The sequence below is a fragment of the Phyllobates terribilis genome, unplaced genomic scaffold (assembly GCF_046119375.1).
Source record: "Phyllobates terribilis strain yellow unplaced genomic scaffold, ASM4611937v1 Scaffold_1__5_contigs__length_1240528914, whole genome shotgun sequence".
NCBI lineage: Eukaryota > Metazoa > Chordata > Amphibia > Anura > Dendrobatidae > Phyllobates > Phyllobates terribilis.
The window spans coordinates 309,502,301-309,522,353 of NW_027362761.1; the positions used below are offsets into that span (position 1 = coordinate 309,502,301).

The window sequence follows — 20,053 nt, forward strand, 5'->3', positions numbered from 1 at the left end:
TGGGGGAAAATGTCTGCAAGTGGGTAGCTAACTGGCTAAAGGATAGAAGGCAGAGGGTGGTTATAAATGGAATATACTCAGATTGGGTAAGCGTCACTAGTGGGGTACCACAGGGGTCTGTACTAGGCCCAATGTTATTTAATATCTTTATTAACGACATAGTCAACGGGATAAATAGTAAAATATCAATATTTGCAGATGACACAAAGTTATGTAAAACAATTAATACAAAAGAGGATAGTGCAGACCTACAGAGGGATTTGGATAAGCTGGGTAGGTGGAGCATTAAATGGCAAATGAGGTTTAACGAGGAGAAATGTAAGGTCATACATATGGGAAGGAAAAATGGAAGTCACCAGTACTCACTGAATGGGAAATCATTGGGGAATTCAGAGATGGAGAAGGACTTGGGCATCTTGATTGATAGCAAACTAAATTGGAGTGCCCAAAGTCAGGCCGCTGCTGTAAGGGCAAACAGGGTAATGGGATGTATCAGAAGAGGTATAGCTGCAAAGGATGAGAACATTGTTCTTCCACTGTACAAAGCACTGGTCAGACCACACTTGGAATACTGTGCTCAGTTATGGGCCCCAATATATAGAAAGGATATAAATGAGCTTGAAAAGGTACAAAGGAGGGCAACAAAATTAATAAGGGGAATGGAGGGACTGCAATACCCAGAGAGGTTGGCAAAACTAGGACTATTCAGCCTGGAAAAGAGAAGGTTGAGGGGGGACATAATAAATGTGTACAAATATGTTAGGGGACAGTATAGAGACCTTGCCCGGGATTTGTTCAAAAGGAGGGATATTACGGTAACAAGAGGGCACTCACTAAGACTGGAAGAGAAAAGGTTTCAGCACCAGCATAGGAAGGGGTTCTTTACGGTAAGAGCAGTGAGAATATGGAATTCACTGAGTGAGGAGACGGTAATGTCGGATTCACTACACCAGTTCAAGCGGGGACTGGATGCATTTCTAGATACCAGGCAGATTTCAGCGTATACTTAAAAATAAAATAAAATAGTAGGTTGATACAGGGATTTATTCTGACTGCTGGTTTCAGAGTCGGGAGGGAATTTTTCCTCAGGTGAAGATTGGCTAAATCATTTGGGGATTTTGCCCTCCTCTGGATCAACTTTAGCAATTACAGAACTAACAGGTCGAACTTGATGGACGCAAGTCTTTATTCGGCTTTACTAACTATGTAACTATTTTGTGTGCTGTGGGGAAAAAAAAAATCTAAACTTTATTATTAGTATGAGTGTACGTGTGTATGTGTGAGTGCTTGGTGTAAATCACGTGTGGGGGCGGTCAGGCGCAGTCAGGCGCACGGGGCGCAGGAGGGGGCACGGTCAGGCGCACGGGGCACAGGAGGGGGCACGGTCAGGCGCACAGGGCACAGGAGGGGGCACAGTCAGGCGCACAGGGCACAGGAGGGGGCGCAGTCAGGCGCACGGGGCGCAGGAGGGGGCGCAGTCAGGCGCACGGGGCGCAGGAGGGGGTTGAGGAGATGAAAGAGCCAGCAGTGATCACTGGGCAGAAAGGGGGGTAGGAGCAGGCAGGGGCGCAGTCAGGCGCACGGGGCGCAGTCAGGCGCACGGGGCGCAGGAGGGGGCGCAGTCAGGCGCACGGGGCGCAGGAGGGGGCACGGTCAGGCGCACGGGGCACAGGAGGGGGCACGGTCAGGCGCACGGGGCACAGGAGGGGGCACAGGAGGGGGCGCAGTCAGGCGCACGGGGCGCAGGAGGGGGCGCAGTCAGGCGCACGGGGCGCAGGAGGGGCCACGCTCAGGCGCACGGGGCGCAGGAGGGGGTTGAGGAGATGGAAGAGCCAGCAGTGATCACTGGGCAGAAAGGGGGGTAGGAGCCGGCAGGCAGCAGGGGGGGTGATCACTCGGATGGCAGGGGGGGGCTGGTGATCACTGGGGGGTTGAGATCACTGGGGGGTTGAGATCACTGGGGGGGGGTGAGATCACTGGGGGGGGGGGTGAGATCCCTGGGGGGGGGGGGGTGAGATCCCTGGGGGGGGGTGAGATCCCTGGGACTGGGGGATGGTGTTGCGATCCCTGGGACTGGGGGATGGTGTTGTGATCACAGGCGCAGGAGACCACCGGCTGTCAGAAGGAGAGCAGCAGCCGGTGGATGAAGACGTGGGAGAGAGCGGAGGGAGCGGTAGGAAATTGGGCTGGGGTGGAGGGGTGGGGGGTGGTAGGGGATGGAGGGGGGGGGGTCGGGGGCTAAGTGGGGGCTGGAGTGAGACAAGGGGAGAAACAATTACCGGCGGCAGCAATGTGGGGCGGCAGGGGATCGCGGGCGGCAGCGGATCGCAGGAAGCGGGGGTCGCTGGCGGCGAGGGTCGCTGGCGGGTCTCTGGCGGGTCTGGGGTCGACGTCGGCGGCGGCTAACCAATCTCCTCAGCATCCACGGACAGGATAGAAGCTGAGGAATTTGGTTAGCCATTTAAATTTCCTCCTCCACATCTGATTGGAGGGCTAGCGTCACATGGACACTAGCCCCAATCAGATCTGGGGGGGGGGACAGAGGTGACACTCCCCCCAGTCAATGGCTGATGCTGTAAGCATCAGGCTATGCCCAGATTGAAATATTTCACCAATTTTCATTGGTGAAATGTTTCATTCATTCCGATTGGCAGGTTCACTAAAAGTGAAAATGAAACTACCAATCGGAGGGGTCCCAGGCACGGGGGGGGTTAATCCACCCCCCCTGGGGTCAACTTCAGGTTGTCTAGTTGCATCAGCAACTGTGACACCTGAGTGACCCCGCTCGCAGGCGCTGAAGGGGCTCTTTCCCTCCATGTCACAGACGCTGTGACATGGGTCGGGAACGAACTGTTTTCCATGTCACAAACGGTGTGACACGGGTCGGGAAGGGGTTAAAGATTTTTCTGTATTTTCATGACTATGAAAACTGTACATTCACACTGAAGGCATCAAAACTATGAATTAACTAGTGTTGAGCGAGTATGTTCTGTTCCGAGTATGCTCGGGCCGAGCTCCGAGTATTTACAGCTGCTCGGTGATATGTTTGAATCGCTCCCGTGTGCATGATTTGCGACTGCTTGACAGCTTTATTACATGTGAGGAATGTGTAAGCAATAGACATTCCTCACATGTATTAAAACTGTCAAACAGTCGCAAATCATGCACACGGGAGCGATTCAACCACATCACCGAGCAGCTGTAAATACTCGGAGCTCGACCCGAGCATACTCGGAGCTCGACCCGAGCATACTCGGAACAGAACATACTCGCTCAACACTAGAATTAACACATGTGGAATTATATACTTCACAAAAAAGTGTGAAACAACTGAAAATATGTCTTATATTCTAGGTTCTTCAAAGTAGCCACCTTTTGCTTTGATGACTGCTTTGCACACTCTTGGCATTCTCTTGATGAGCTTCAAGAGGTAGTCACCGGAAATGGTTTTCACTTCACAGGTGTGCCCTGTCAGGTTTAATAAGTGGGATTTCTTGCCTTATAAATGGGTTTGGGACCATCAGTTGTGTTGTGCAGACGTCAGGTGGATACACAGCTGATAGTCCTACTGAATAGACTGTTAGAATTTGTATTATGGCAAGAAAAAAACAGCTAAGTAAAGAAAAATGAGTGGCCATCATTACTTTAAGAAATGAAGGTCAGTCAGTCTGAAAAATTGGGCAAACTTTGAAAGTGTTCCCAAGTGCAGTTGCAAAAACCATCAAGCACTACAAAGAAACTGGCTCACATGAGGACCGCCCCAGCAGAGGAAGACCAAGAGTCACCTCTGCTTCTGAGGATAAGTTTATCCGAGTCACCAGCCTCAGAAATCACAGGTTAACAGCAGATCAGATTAGAGACCAGGTCAATGCCACACAGAGTTCTAGCAGCAGACACATCTCTTCAACAACTGTTAAGAGGAGACTTTGTGCAGCAGGCCTTCATGGTAAAATAGCTGCTAGGAAACCACTGCTAAGGACAGCCAACAAGCAGAAGAGACTTGTTTGGGCTAAAGAACACAAGGAATGGACATCAGACCACTGGAAATCTGTGCTTTGGTCTGATGAGTCCAAATTTGAGATCTTTGGTTCCTACCACTGTGTCTTTGTGCGACACAGAAAAGGTGAACGGATGGACTCTACATGCCTGGTTCCCACCGTGAAGCATGGAGGAGGAGTTGTGATGGTGTGGGGGTGCGTTGCTGGTGACACTGTTGGGGATTTATTCAAAATTGAAGGCATACTGAACCAGCATGGCTACCACAGCATCTTGCAGCGGCATGCTATTCCATCCGGTTTGCGTTTAGTTGGACCATCATTTATTTTTCAACAGGACAATGACCCCAAGCACACCTCCAGGCTGTGTAAGGGCTATTTGACCAAGAAGGAGAGTGATGGGGTGCTACGCCAGATGACCTCCACAGTCACCAGACCTGAACCCAATCGAGGTGGTTTGGGGTGAGCTGGACCGCAGAGTGAAGGCAAAAGGGCCAACAAGTGCTAAGCATCTCTGGGAACTCCTTCAAGATTGTTGGAAGACCATTTCCGGTGACTACCTCTTGAAGCTCATCAAGAGAATGCCAAGAGTGTGCAAAAGGTGGCTACTTTGAAGAACCTAGAATATAAGACATATTTTCAGTTGTTTCACACTTTTTTGTTAAGTATATAATTCCACATGTGTTAATTCATAGTTTTGATGCCTTCAGTGTGAATGTAAAATTTTCATAGTCATGAAAATACAGAAAAATCTTTAAATGAGAAGGTGTGTCCAAACTTTTGGTCTGTACTGTATATATATATATATATATATATATATATACATACATACACATATATAATAGTCGGTGCATGACCGCATGTATGGAAATCGCATACATATGGTCATGTTTCCGTTCGCTTGCACTGGCAATACCGGGGAATCACCACTGCGTGAGAACTGCACACTGTCATGATTGAGAAGTCTGCAGCCACACAGAGTGACTGCAGACTTTGCTCTCAAGTCAGGACAACCCTTGTAAAATATGATACAGTGTTAAACTACTTTCTTCCTTCCTTGCTATCCTTCATATAGGAAGTAGTTTAATGCTAAATCATAAACTAAAGGCAGGAGACAAATAGAGCAGGTGAACTTACAGCATAGAGCAGAGTTATTGTTGAGTAGAAGTAGACTTTAATCTTTTATTTCCTTATATTAAATGGGTGAAAAAAACCAGACAGCAGACTAGGGTGCCAATGAGGGGATACAATTTCTGAGCAAAAAAAGTATTCTGTCCTTCACTATTCTCCTGTAGAAATAAGAATACTCAGAAATGCTGGGATAAGGTACAATAGGGACAATAAAAAATATTTGTTGCCCATTTTCATTCTGAAATCACCACCTTGGGCACCAACAAAGCTTGGCTCATCCCTGCAGCATAGCTTAAAAGGGTTATGAACCTAAAAAATGACACATCAGCAGTATAATAAAATATATCAAATTTTATTCATCATATTAAAATTATTCATAAAGTAGAAAATCAAAGGAAAAAGTGACTAACAAATGGCACCTGGGGTACATGAATACAGTATCCAAACAAATACCATGTATCAAGTCCTAATGTTGGTTATGACATAAAACACCTTGGCATACACAAAGTATGCCAAGTAAGTAGAGTAATACTGACCCCCAGGGCGCCACCACTCATCCGACGAACGTTTCGCCGTGTGCTTTGACGAGGATATCTTACTTACTTGGCATACTTTGTATCTGTTAATGGTATGGACGTGTTTCTCCTAGGTGGTACACACTTTACCCACTGATAACTTACCTGTAGTGGGTCTACTGGTTGAGCACATTGCACTTTGTTAAATCTGTTTATAGACTTACAATAATGCACTGTTTGGTATATAGGTGTTTTAAGTCATAGCAAACATTAGGACTTGATACATGGCCTTTGTCTGGATACTGTATTTCTATACCCCGGGTGCCATCTGTTGAGCACTTTTTTCCTTTGATTTTCTACTTTATGAATAATTTTAATAAGATGAATAAACTTTTATATATTTTATTATACTGCTGATATGTCTCATTTTTTAGGTTTATAATATTGGTGGACACATAACAAATGTATACCAGGTATAATTTTTTTTTAAAGCTTAAAAGGTTTATGAGCAGGTGTCCAAAATGGCAGTCATCACATATTTCAAGCTGCAACCCTTCCTGAAGCTGGATTGAAACAGAGGAAGAAAAAACCCATTCTGCTCAGTCAGCTGAGGAGAGTTTTTTTTCTCCTGCTCAATCTTTCTCCGAGTCCAGTTATAAACCTGTCGAGTTGAGTGGGCAGATAAATTAGGCTCATTCATGATGCTGCTCATTAGTTTGACATGAATGTGCCTTTACATTGCAGCCTTAAATATATAACGGTGGCTATCAGGGCTGTGGAGTTGGAGTCGTGGAGTCGGTGTCCATTTTGGTGGAGTCGGTATAAAATGGAGTGACTCAGACTCCTAAAATATATAATAAATTGGGTACAGTAGCTCAATGCAGTTTGTGGGTAATATTTTTTCATAAGAATTTGGGAAAGTTATGAAATGTCCTATAAATGTCTGCCCTATTCCTGATCTAAGGGTCTAAACTTTTAGCTGAGATGAATCTGTGCTGCAGTTTATGTACATGATAAGTAGTGAAGCTCCTCCTCTACAGAAAAGGGGGAAAAAAACACAGAGAAGGAATGCCTGCACTCATCTCAGAACTGCTGGAGTGAACAGGAAAGCAGGAATAAGAACAAAAAAGAACAGGTTCTTGCTATTATAACTGATAATGCTTCAAACATGATAAGTACAATTAAACTGATGAATGAGAGTAATGAAGGTAAACAGCAGCACACGTTGCAGCTGGCAATAAAAGATAGTCTGCAAGAGGGACATGCTGCAACTCTGATTAGCAAAGTGAAGAAATTGGCTATTGCTGCCAGAACCCCTAAAATGGATTCCATCTTGAAGAGACGTGCTGGAAAAGTGGCAATTGTGGAATTACCAAATTTTTCACTTGTTCTCAAAGAAGTAGGAGAGTTAAATTGTTCATCAAAACTGACTGTGGAGGCAATTCCTTTATACCCTGGGATTGTTAGAGATGTTGCCCATGTGGTTACTGCTTTGCCACCAACCCAAGTTAGTGTAGTGAGGTTGTTCTCTAGCCTTAAAATAATTAGATCAGATTTGAGGTCCTCTATGAAGGAGGATCTGATGGAGGCAAAACTATTTCTCAGAACATATTTATAGACTGCACAAATGTTTTTCAGTTTGCTTTTGTTGAAAACGTTTTTTTTTTCCACTTACTGCATAGTGTATAATAAATTGTAAATATGCAAAAGTTTTTTTATTCTAAAGTTGTATTTCAATAAATATATTTTATGTTCTATGTAAATAGCTTGATTATTCTATCATAATAATGATTAAAAGCCTGATGTTACCATTTTACTACAGTAAATTTATCATGAGCCATGTATGAGGGAGTCGGAGTCGGTGTCATGGAAATTGAGGAGTTGGAGTCGGAGGTTTGGCTTATCGACTCCACAGCCCTTGTGGTCATTTTGGATAAGTTCTCAGAGAACCTCTTAAAAGAGTATGTCACTAGGTTATTGCTACCTCATCTGAGAGCAGTATAATGTAGGAGCAAAGACCCTCATTCCAGTGATGAGTCACTTACGGACTTGCTGTAGTTTTGATAAAATCACTATTTGATCAGCAGTAGATTATCACTGAGAGGACTGGTAAACTCTTTGCCATGTAGTCCTCCATGTGAGCTCGGGGATTTTATCAAAACTGCAGCAAGCAGCCATTTAATTGATATATTGCTGGAATCAGAGTCTCTGCCCCTGCATCATGCTGTTCTGAAACTGAGAAGCAAAAACCTGGTGCCACATTTCCTGTAAGGACTACCTATCTATTTTTTTAATCTTTATCATTCATTAAATGTTCTGCAAATTGGCTGGGGTTAGGATCTGGAGACACCTCCCTTCAATCCTCACATTACATTCAGCAGGCAGAGCAACTTTCAGAGAGCCTGCATGAGTGACCCAAGATCCCACCAATCCATAGGACATGTGTGGCACCCCAGGGGTCTGGTTGCCACAGTAATAGAAATATTATGTCTGAGAGCAAGTGGGAGGTTTCTCTGGTCAGGAGCCCTAAGCATGCAACACTGCCCGCCCAGACCTGGGAGGGGAGGAATCTGCCCTTCTAAACTGGGTCTGGGGCGGGATTAGGTCAGACAGAGTCTGAGAGTCAGAGCCTGGAGAGGGAAAGTGACAACAGGAGCTCTGTAGGAGCAGGAGCGAGTGCCAGAGGCTGGAAGCTAGAAAGCTCGCCTTGGCTGAAGACACTAAACCCGGACACGGAGTCCGAGGCTGTGGGGACATCCAGGTCCAGCAGCAGAATCCAACCGGCAGGGGATTCCATGTCCTCTGGCCATAGAAGCCCGGAGGCACAGTCACAAGCAAGGGACCAGCACCGCCATCGTGAAGCGGAGGCTAACGGAAGGCCCCAAGTCACCGGCCATACGGGTGAGCACCACACGGTATACTCAGGGACGTGGCCTACTTCTACCCGCATAGAGCAAGGTAGCCAGGAAAGAGTGCAGATAGTTGGGGAGGCCTACAACTCCACCTGGCCAGGGGAGATCCTACTTGCTTACAGACTGACCAGGCCCCTACTGCTAACCAGTACTCCCGGGAGGGTCTGCGTTATTCCATCAGTAAAGACCCTGAACTGCACCACACGTCTCTGTGTTTCATCGCCGCACCAGCACCATCAGTACTGGGACGCTCACACCATCACTCCCATCATCCACACTAGCTGCCCTGAGGCAATACTTCTCCCGTGGGGAGTTATCCCATACTTGGCTGCGCATACAACATCAGCCTCAGCGGTCGGCAGCGCAGCGGCGGTCCCCACTGACCGCAATCCATGGGTGGCGTAGTCGGACATTTGTTATCACACTCAGACGGCCACTGGTTTGACCGCCCTGGGCACGGACCGGGTCACAGCCACGGAGGACTACAACCCCCAGCGATCCGGCTCCGGGTATCCCCTGCACAGCACAGGCCCAGGGGGCGCGTCAACTTTGGCGTAGTCGGCAGGATTTCGTGCCCGCAACCACCGGGTACTGCGTGCCTGAAAAAGACTTTTATACTTACCTGTGGTGAAGTTTCCCGCCGTCCGGAGCCGTTTCCCGCCATCGGACGCCATCTTGGGTCGTTTCCCGCCGTCTTCCCGCCTTCGGACGCCATACGGGAAGAAGAGGGGCGTGGACGCCGAAAGCGCGCGAGATCCGAAGCTCCGCCCCACGCACTGACGCTGCGCAAGGTCCTGGAAGGGAGGAAGAGCGACGTTGACGTCATAGTAGCGCGACGCCAGGTCCTCTACCCCGACGATTGACTGCGGAGCCGCGGTCTACGGAAGAAGAGCATCACAAGGTAGGCCACGGTCCACTAGGGGGGGGTAGAAGGATGTCGGACACCGAGGGGAGCTCCACCGCCACACCGGCCGCCAGCACAACCGCTGCAGCGGTCATGCCATTCACCATGCCCTATATCCCGGGGGCAACCTGGCTACCCCAGTACTCAGGGGAGTCACATACCCTGAGTGACTTAAGGGAAAAACTGGATAGCCTCTTCCAGGTATACCCCCTCACGGAAGAGCAAAAAGTAAGCATCCTGGTGGCCCAGTTAATCGGGGCAGCCCAAAGGGAGGTAAAGTCTTGGTCACCTGGGAAGAAGAGGACTGTCAGAGAAATACTAGCCCGGCTGAAAGACACATTTGACACCCGATCCTCAGCCGAGATAAAACTAAGATTTTACGGGTGCAAACAACGGGCACACGAAAGTATAAGAGACTATGCTCTAAACCTACAAGAGGCCCTGAGAGCCATTAAGCAGGCAGACCCTGACAGCGTGGGAAATGAAGACAAGCTGTTGACCGAACAATTTATTGAGGGTCTACTGTGCAATGCCCACCGAACCCAGTTGCGAGCAATGGCCTTACAGGACCCTGACCTGGACTTTGCACAGTTCAAGGACAGAGCCATCCGGGTGCTCCGAAAACCGGCACCAGGTGGCGCTGTGACCCACAGACGCCCTGCTATCACTTATCACCAGGACGCGGCGCCCTTGTCTGCAGAGCCTGTGGGAGCTGATGCGCAGGCTTTGAACAATGACCCGGCTACAGACCTGCACCATCAGGTCCAAGAGCTGACTAAGAGAGCTAACCAGAACTGTGCAGTCTTTGCAGGTCTCTTCTCCAGGAAAGATCCAGCTGGCATCCGGACCGGAGGATGTCCCGTGGCGCCGACTGAGGAGGACCCCACCGGCCAGAGGAAGACCCAGCGACCGGTACAACGAGGACGGACGACCCATCTGCCGCCGCTGCAATCAACCCGGACATATGGCAAGGCACTGTCATTTAAACGGGCACAACCTGGGGTAGAGGGCCAACCCCCAGGCCTAAGATCATCAGGCCCATCGAACTGGCGTGACAAATACGTAGGGGGACGTCCGGTCTTGCCTGTTGTACTGGACGGCATTCCTATGAGTGCCCTACTAGACACCGGGTCACAGGTCACCACCATCCCGTACGTGCTCTTTAAGCGGTACTGGAATGCCTCGGACATAACCCGCTACCCAGATGACGACCTGAGCATTATCGCCAGCAATGGTCAGCCCGTGCCACAGATAGGATTTAAGGAAGTGACCATCAAGGTCGGTAAAGTTGAACTGCCGGCACAAGGACTGATCATTGTGGACATTGACCGTCGCGAGAGTCACCCAAAAATAACCCTAGGTACTAACGTAATTGAAAACTGTCTTGCAGAGGTGATTCTTATTTTGCAGCAGGTTGCCAAGAACGCCAGTTCCAGCCAGCAGCGTGTGCTCCAAAAAGAGATCCGGGCACTGATGAAGCGGCAACAAGTGGAATTATCTGGTGGTGAGATAGGTAGCGTGAGAATGTGTGACCCGTTCCCTATTGCCATGCCCCCAAAAAGTGAGATGATGATTTGGTGCCGGGCAGCTATTGGTCTAAGAGGTAGAGACTACCAAGCAATGGTAGAACCCGTCTACTCAGACAGTAGGCCCACCATTTTGACAGCACGGGGGGTGGTCGATGTACGCCACGGGAGGGTGCCCGTCCGCATCATAAATATCGGGGAGAGAGAAGTATACCTGCCCCGGTATGCCACGCTAGCCAAATTGTTCACCACAACCAGAACTCTGTACAGGCCGTGGAACCCTTGCCTCCATCTCAACCAGAGGAAGGTAACGGCTCTAAGAAACCAATGGAGGACTGGTGTCAGCAACTGCATTTGGGTACTGACTCCACTCCCTCACACCAAAAACAGGGAGTCTATCGGGTGGTCCAAGAGTACGAGAGAGTGTTTAGTAAACACCCGCAGGACTTCGGGCGAGTAAAGGGGGTAGAACATCACATCCCCACAGGAGACCATCCTCCCATAAAGGAGAGATACCGACCCGTACCCCCTGCACACTATCAACACGCCAAGGGGATGTTAAAAGACATGAAGGAGGCTGGGGTAATCAGGGACAGCTGTAGCCCCTGGGCAGCTCCACTAGTTTTAGTGAAAAAGAAAGACAACACCATGAGAATGTGTGCAGACTACAGGAAGGTCAACCGTATCACACACAAAGATGTGTACCCGTTACCAAGGATAGAAGAGTCCTTAGCTGCATTAAAATCTGCTAACTTCTTCTCTACTTTGGATCTCACTAGCGGGTACTGGCAGGTTCCTGTAGCAGAGGCGGACCGGGAGAAGACCGCATTCACCACCCCGATGGGACTCAGCGAATTTAACTGTATGCCGTTCGGGCTCTGCAACGCACCAGGAACCTTCCAACGGTTGATGGAATGCTGTCTGGGACACCGGAACTTCGAGACAGTCCTACTATACCTGGACGACGTCATCGTCTATTCCAAGACCTATGAGGACCATCTGGAACACCTGGCAGAAGTGTTTGAAGCCCTGGCAAACTATGGCCTAAAGGTAAAACCCTCAAAGTGTCATCCACTGAAGCCAAAGGTACAGTACCTGGGACACGTGGTGAGTGCTGACGGAGTAGCCCCCGACCCTGACAAGATCACCGTGATTAAGGACTGGCCAAGACCATCCAGCATAAAGGAAGTGCAGGCAGTTCCTCGGGTTGGTAGGCTACTACCGAAGATTCATTCCCGGTTTTACCAAGAAGGCAGCTCCTATGCAGGACCTCCTGATAGGCCAGTCCAGGAAGGCCAAAAACCAGAAGCCACCCTTCAGATGGGAAAAGCTGGAAGAGGAGTCATTCCGCCAGCTGAAGATGGCCCTCACGGGGGATGAAATCCTGGCGTACCCTGATTACAGCCAGCCCTTTATCCTTCACACGGACGCAAGCAACATCGGGCTAGGGGCCGTACTGTCCCAGATCCAGCAGGGGAGAGAACGGGTAATTGCTTACGCCAGCCGAAAACTGCGACCCACGGAAAGAAACCCTGAGAATTACAGCTCGTTCAAGCTAGAGTTCCTGGCAGTGGTGTCGGCAGTAACCGAACGTTTCAAGCATTACCTTGCCTCTTCCAGGTTCACCGTGTACACGGACAACAATCCGTTGACACACCTGGACACTGCAAGACTGGGTGCCCTGGAGCAGAGATGGATGGCCCGCCTGTCCAATTATGAGTTCACAATCAAATACCGGGCAGGGCGCTCCAATACCAAAGCGGACGCCCTGTCCAGGATGCCAAACCTACCGGACGAAGGGGAGGATCCAGAAGAATTGGAAGAGATCGAACTCCCTGCGTTTCACCGTCATGGGATTACCCAGTATTCCCACCGTGTGAGGGGCCAGCGATCCGCTACGTTCAACCCCTTACCCCACTACAACTGGGCGGAGACGCAAGACAGTGACCCCGCAGTCCGTCTGGTGAAGGAGATGCTGACCCAGGCTGACGCCAGCCTGGACCCAGACGCTCCGGAAGAGACCAAGCAACTGTGGACGGAAAAGAGCAGACTGTTTCTCTACAAGGAGAAGTTGTGCCGCAGAATGGTCAATTCCCGGACACATGAACTGATTTGGCAGGTTGTGGTACCGAGAAGGGACGCAGCTATGGTGCTGGAGGCCTACCACAATGGGGCAGGGCACTTCGGATGGAAGAAGCTGGAGTTCCTGCTGCGTGAACGGTTCTACTGGATAGGCATGAGAGGAGCCATTGAGAGGTGGTGTAGAGACTGTGGCCCGTGCAATCTAAGAAGAAGGGACCGTGCCAGCCAGAGGACTCCCCTGCAGCCCATCATCACCAGGCAGCCGCTGGAACTGGTCGCTCTGGACCATGTTAAACTGGCTCCAAGCAGAAGCGGGTATGTCTACGCCCTAACCATCGTGGATCACTACTCCCGGTTCCTGGTGGTGGTCCCTGTCAAAGACCTGACGGCTCAGACAGCAGCCAGAGCCTTCCAGCTGCACTTCTGCCGCCCACACGGGTACCCGGACCAAGTGTTGACAGACCAAGGACCAGCCTTCGGTGGAGAGGTCTTCCAGGAGTTCTGCAACCTGTATGGCTGCAAGAAGATAAGAACGACGCCCTATCACCCCCAAACCAATGGACTCTGCGAGAAGATGAACCAGGTGGTGATAGATCTGCTAAAAACATTGCCACTGGAAGAACGCAGTCTTTGGCCTGAGAAACTGCCCGATCTGGTGGACCTGTATAACCACATCCCGGTAGGTTCCACCAACTGTACCCCGGCTTACCTAATGCGAGCAAGACCTGGTAAGCTGCCTGTTGACCTGGATATGGGAGTCCTGATACCCGAGGACACCTCGCCAGAGGCAGACTGGGATACAGAACGGCAGCAGCAGTACCGGAAAGTACAGGAGAGCGTCGAGCGAAGTCTCTGTCAATCAAGAGAAAGGCAGGAGAGGACTTATAACCAACATGCTCCCGCTGTTCCCCTGGTACCTGGAAAGCAGGTCTTGAAAAGAAAAAGGCAGCTCCATAAGTTGGACGACCAGTGGGAAAAGGACCCGTACACCGTACTGCCCTCAAGCCACAATAATCCAAAGGTGTACGTCATCAGCAAGGATGGAGGAGAGACCACAGCCACTGTCTCCAGAGACCACCTGAAAAAGTGCCCCGAGAAGTTGCAAAGCACGGATGAAGGTCAGGAAGACCCTGAACCCGTAGAGGAAAAGGAGGAAATGATCAGCACCGTATTCGGAGACTTTCCCCGGTCCTGGACACAAGTAAACAACGCTATCGCGGTGCCCGTCCTCACCTTTCTCCAGCCAGCCCCTCAAGTGCCTACAGAAGACCAGGTAGAGCTGGAAGAGCAGAGGCCCAGGAGGCAGAAGAGTCCACACCAGCAGCGCAGGAGGATCAACCCTCTGCTAGTAGTGAGCCTGCCGTGCCCCTAGTGAGCCAAAGAGTGCGCAGACAGCTGCCCAGCTTACCCATAACACCTCCTACACCCAGTAGTGCAGAACCAGTTAGTGAGCTCCGTAGGTCCACTAGAGTCACTAGAGGTCAGATGCCCGCTCGCTGGAAAATATAAAGTAATGCACTGCAAATTTACGTGTTTATTGAGAAATGTTTACGGTTTGTGTTGTTGCCTGTTATTAATTATGTTTTTCAGTTACCCTGCAGATTTATTTGGACTAACAGGTTATGGACGCTGGATAACCGGAACAGTTTTGTAGATAGTTGCACATTGTGCCTCTTGCGAAGACGGCCGCGGAAGAGAAAACCTGTCTGGCGTGGCCTCCTTGCGGCCCAAAGTGGCTAGCTTCAGCCTTGCAGCCACGCCCAAGGCCAACGCAAGGGGTTTGCTTTGGACAGGTCCCCTACTTCGCTTAAAGCTTCACCTTGGGTGACATGGACACCCTCTTGTTTCACAAACTTCACCTTGGGTGATATGGACACCCGGTTGCGGACACGCCGTGACCTTTAAAGAACTAAAGCTTCTTGTAAATATGTTATTGTATTATCGTTTATACCCTTGTATTTATGTTTCTTTAAAAATGTGTTTAGTCCCGGAGTACTAAAATTTACTAGGGGGGAATGTGGCACCCCATGTCTGAGAGCAAGTGGGAGGTTTCTCTGGTCAGGAGCCCTAAGCATGCAACACTGCCCGCCCAGACCTGGGAGGGGAGGAATCTGCCCTTATAAACTGGGTCTGGGGCGGGATTAGGTCAGACAGAGTCTGAGAGTCAGAGCCTGGAGAGGGAAAGTGACAACAGGAGCTCTGTAGGAGCAGGAGCGAGTGCCAGAGTCTGGAAGCTAGAAAGCTCGCCTTGGCTGAAGACACTAAACCCGGACACGGAGTCCGAGGCTGTGGGGACATCCAGGTCCAGCAGCAGAATCCAACCGGCAGGGGATTCCATGTCCTCTGGCCATAGAAGCCCGGAGGCACGGTCACAAGCAAGGGACCAGCACCGCCATCGTGAAGCGGAGGCTAACAGAAGGCCCCAAGTCACCGGCCATACGGGTGAGCACCACACGGTATACTCAGGGACGTGGCCTACTTCTACCCGCATAGAGCAAGGTAGCCAGGAAAGAGTGCAGATAGTCGGGGAGGCCTACAACTCCACCTGGCCAGGGGAGATCCTACTTGCTTACAGACTGACCAGGCCCCTACTGCTAACCAGTACTCCCGGGAGGGTCTGCGTTATTCCATCAGTAAAGACCCTGAACTGCACCACACGTCTCTGTGTTTCATCGCCGCACCAGCACCATCAGTACTGGGACGCTCACACCATCACTCCCATCATCCACACTAGCTGCCCTGAGGCAATACTTCTCCCGTGGGGAGTTATCCCATACTTGGCTGCGCATACAACATCAGCCTCAGCGGTCGGCAGCGCAGCGGCGGTCCCCACTGACCGCAATCCACGGGTGGCGTAGTCGGACATTTGTTATCACACTCAGACTGCCACTGGTTTGACCGCCCTGGGCTCGGACCGGGTCACAGCCACGGAGGACTACAACCCCCAGCGATCCGGCTCCGGGTATCCCCTGCACAGCACAGGCCCAGGGGGCGCGTCACATGCAAGGAAGGGTAAGGTTATTTAAAAAAAGAAAAAAGATATGTATAAAAGTTTAAATCAGTAAAATTATACAGACAATATATTTGATAGAAAGAAAGATATTTGTTTATCTGAACCAGGATGTTCATCTTGTCTGTCAAAGATGCACTTAGAGCCAGCACATTCTGTGTAACTGCCCTATAAAATGCCTAACCCTGCATCGTGCATAACCAATATCAATGATGTATTAGAAAACCTTACACAGGCACAGATCCACATATCTTACCTGGTGAGTGAGGCTGTAAGAATACAGGAAAGCCAACCTGTACAGGCTTTTGTAGTGCTGGGGAAAACGGCTGAGACATAACTTGAATGAAGTGATGCATTGCTGAATTAAGACCTTGCGCTGTTCTTCAGCACCTTCGGGTAGACACTGGGGGTACTCTGACAAGTCTCCAGCTGATTCTGGTCTCTTTTTAGGGTCTCCTAATGACAGAGGAGGTGGTAAAGATCGTATAGGTGTACTGCAGGTGGGAGAAGTTTGTACTTCAGAAATTTTCATCTCCACTGAGCTGGGGGTGTCTGGCTGCTCCACATGTTCTTCTATTCTTCCTGTAAGTTTGGAATATACAAGATAAATGTAATGTCAATATTTTATAATAATATCAAATAAGTAATGAAAACAATCAAAAATTACTTTCTGGGAGAAGGACACCACCAGTAAACTTATTTCTCCAAATAAAAAAAAATAAGGTCTACCAAGTGTGAGGCAGACAAAATAGCTACTAAGGCATCCATGCACATAGCTGTGGCCAGCAGTCCAGCCACCTGCTTCACTATGATTACCTTTGTCATCTGCTGCTAGCTGAACCTCTCTATAATGTGATGTGTTGTGAGAGTAACCGGACTTCTTTTCCAAGTAGATTCCCTTGGAGCTGTCTTGCGAGCTGGCTGGCTCAGTGAATGTGTCTTGTGTGGAGCTACAGTCGGAAAGGACTACTGCCATACTGTCCTGGCTGCGTTCTATAGGAAGGAAGACATGCCATCAGTAAAGTGGAGAGCTTCCAGACACCCCTCCACCAACAAGCATTAACAGGAAGCAGCAAGAGCATGGGACAAGGGACAGGAAAGGACACGCCACCAAACATCCCTTCTACATCACCTGTTATCCTCCAGTAGCACAAAATTAAGCATGGTCACTTACACTAGGTATAGAGAACTATTAGATCCAAAATTATAAGACCTAGATAGACATGGGACATAGATTGTTAGATGAATGGACAGAATTTAGTGCTGTGCTCAATGACAAAAGGCAAAACTGTATTATGAATAGAAAAGTATTACAGACTTGGGGCCCTTTCCCCAGTTTGTGAAGTGCAGCCTTCCTGTTCTCAGAATGGCAGCTGATGGAGGGACATGTACCCGAGCTGTCCACCAGCCGCCTTCATCTGAAAGGCAGCTTTCCAACATGCAGTGTTTGTTAGTCGGAGGAGGTTGATCACATGCTCCTATATCACCTACCCAGCTGAGAACAGAAGGGGTGCGCAGTCTGTGAAAGAGGCCACACTTCATGAAGGAGGAGAATCTGTAATATATTACTGATTTGATAAAATAAAGAAAAGTGAACAACCCCTTCAAAGAAATCTGACAGCAGGTTTTTGCTATGTAATCTGACAGCAGGTAGGGACAGAGACCCTGATTCCAGCGATGTATCACTTAGTTTACTGGGTGCAGCCGTTGTGATAAAATCACAGTTTTCTCTGCTGCAGATCTAGCAGTGCTCAGAATGCTGAGCTGTGTATAACCTCGCCCACAGCACTGACTGGCAGCTTTCTGTGTACACAGTATATTGACAGAAAGCTGCTAATCAGTTGTATGAGCAGGGTAACACAGAGCAGTTAAGTAGGAGGCACAAGACACCTAGTCCTCTAGTGATAATCTACTGCTGAGAAAACACAGATTTTGTTGAAACAAAAACACAGACTAGAAAAGAGACATTGCTGGAATCAGGCTCTCTGCCCCTACATCATGCGGCTCTCAGAATACATATTACAAACTGCTGACAGTTTCCCTTTAAGTTAGTTAACATATCTGTGGATGGCGAGAAAGCCATAAATACGCATCACTTTATTAGCTGAGCATATATTCTTATAGTAAGGATATCATCCTCCAGCACACACCTCGGACAAGGCTGCATCCTGATATCAAACATATACAACCATCCTTTACTCATATTGATTAGCTTAGTAGTAGGTCTAATGTGTAGGGCCAGCTTAAAGGGGCTGTATCATGAAGACATATGCCCGTCCAAATGGAAATCAGTTAAGGGGTTCTCCCATCTGGGACAATTAAGGCATAGCAACAGAATATGCCATAAATGTTTGACAGATGTGGGTCCCATATCTAGCTAAAGAACGAAGTCCTGTTCTGCACTGTTACAATGGAGAAGTGGCTGAGCATGCGCTCTGTGATTAAGGCAGATCTCACCTATGAGACCCTCATCTATCGGACATTTATGATACCACCTGTCTACATGTCATGAATGCCCAGATTGGACAGGGATCTCTTCTCTATTAACTGGAGCAAATTGTGGATCACAAGATCACAGTTGCAGACCTAGCCCTATTAATGTATTGAGATGGTGGTATGCGATACTAGTACAGTTGTGGCTAAAAGTTTTGAGACTGACACAAATTTAGTTTTTTACCCAATTTGCTGCTTCAGTGTTTTTAGATCTTGTAGTCAGATATTTCTATAGCTACTGATGTACAATTAGAAGAATTTCATAAGGTTTTACTTTTTTTTTTAACATTTTTCCAATTACAAAACACAATATATATAAACAAAAGAGTAATAAATGGTTGATTTGACTAAAGAGGAACCGTTCTCTATATAACCTTTATGATATAATGACGTAATTTAAGTTACTGTGCAATAGGTGAATGAAAAACAAAGTGAAATAACAGTGACATCACAATAACAACAATTGCCCATGTTTCCACCTCTCTCCCATCAAGGAGAATTATAGCGATTGTAGAGGAAATAGTAATTGAGGAACTCATCCTCGTGGTGTGTGGCTTTGTGTCTCCATGTTGCAGACATCACCTGTAGTGGGAAACTAAGGTAACATTTGGAGGATCTCCCATCAATGGCCTCTGTAGAAACCATGTGGTTGGTCCAATACTATCTTGAGAGGATTTACGAATGTGGTGAGGTAAAAGTTCTATAATACTCTCCCAAGTGTCAAAAAAAATTTGAACTTTTGGTTTCTTTTGAAGAGACTCCTCCAGTTCATCTTCATTAAAAAGGCAAGTTTTTTTTCCAAACACAATTTGTATAGAGGGGGTTGCGGACTAAGCCATGTGTGAAGAATTGCTTCCATGTGTAAAAGTTTCCCTACTCCAGGATTGCATCAATATATTTCAGCATCCAGATATCTGAAAATGGCCCATATAGGACCAAAGGGGGCGAATTTGGAAAGGTGATTGGACAAGTGCATGGATCTTTGTCCAAAAAGACTATTTCTGAGCAAGACTACATGCAGTGGTACAAGTCAGCCTTGGGGGCATTATACTTGAAACAATTTGAGGTAGGGAAATACCCATCCTATGTCCTCTAATAGGGGTAATAAAGGCCCGATGACAGAGATTGAGAAGCATTTCTAACTATCGAGCTGAAGAAAGAAACCTATGGCTATAAGCAATCGCTGTAAGTATGATTGATGTAGCGAGTTCTGGTATATTCCTCGACCATTTGGATAGTGATGTTGACTGGGTGACATGGTCTACTGGTTTATTAAGGAGCTTATGCTGTTTTGATATTTGGCTTTTTGAGGGCCGAGATTGTGAAAAGGTATATTTGTTGACCAAAGTGGTCTACTGGCATATTTGAGGAGGAAAGCCTCTGACTTGTCCACGCTTAAAGTGTATCCAGTTAAGGCTCCCATCCTCTTAAGATCATCTAGTCGATTCATTAAAGAATGTTGATGGTTTGAAATCATTAGCATCT

At 48.4% G+C, this 20,053-nt stretch overlaps 1 protein-coding gene across 6 annotated transcripts in view; it reads right to left on the reverse strand.

Moving 5' to 3' along the window:
- CABIN1 (calcineurin binding protein 1) overlaps nucleotides 1-20,053 on the reverse strand; it is a 222,666-nt gene that overhangs the window by 91,137 nt on the left and 111,476 nt on the right. For all 6 annotated transcript variants that reach the window (XM_073674374.1, XM_073674401.1, XM_073674383.1 and 3 more), the window contains 2 exons: nucleotides 16,892-17,068; nucleotides 16,332-16,657 (listed from right to left, as the gene is read on the reverse strand). In XM_073674374.1, the coding sequence (XP_073530475.1) occupies nucleotides 16,332-16,657; nucleotides 16,892-17,068 (503 nt within the window). The remainder of the gene's footprint in view (nucleotides 1-16,331; nucleotides 16,658-16,891; nucleotides 17,069-20,053) is intronic.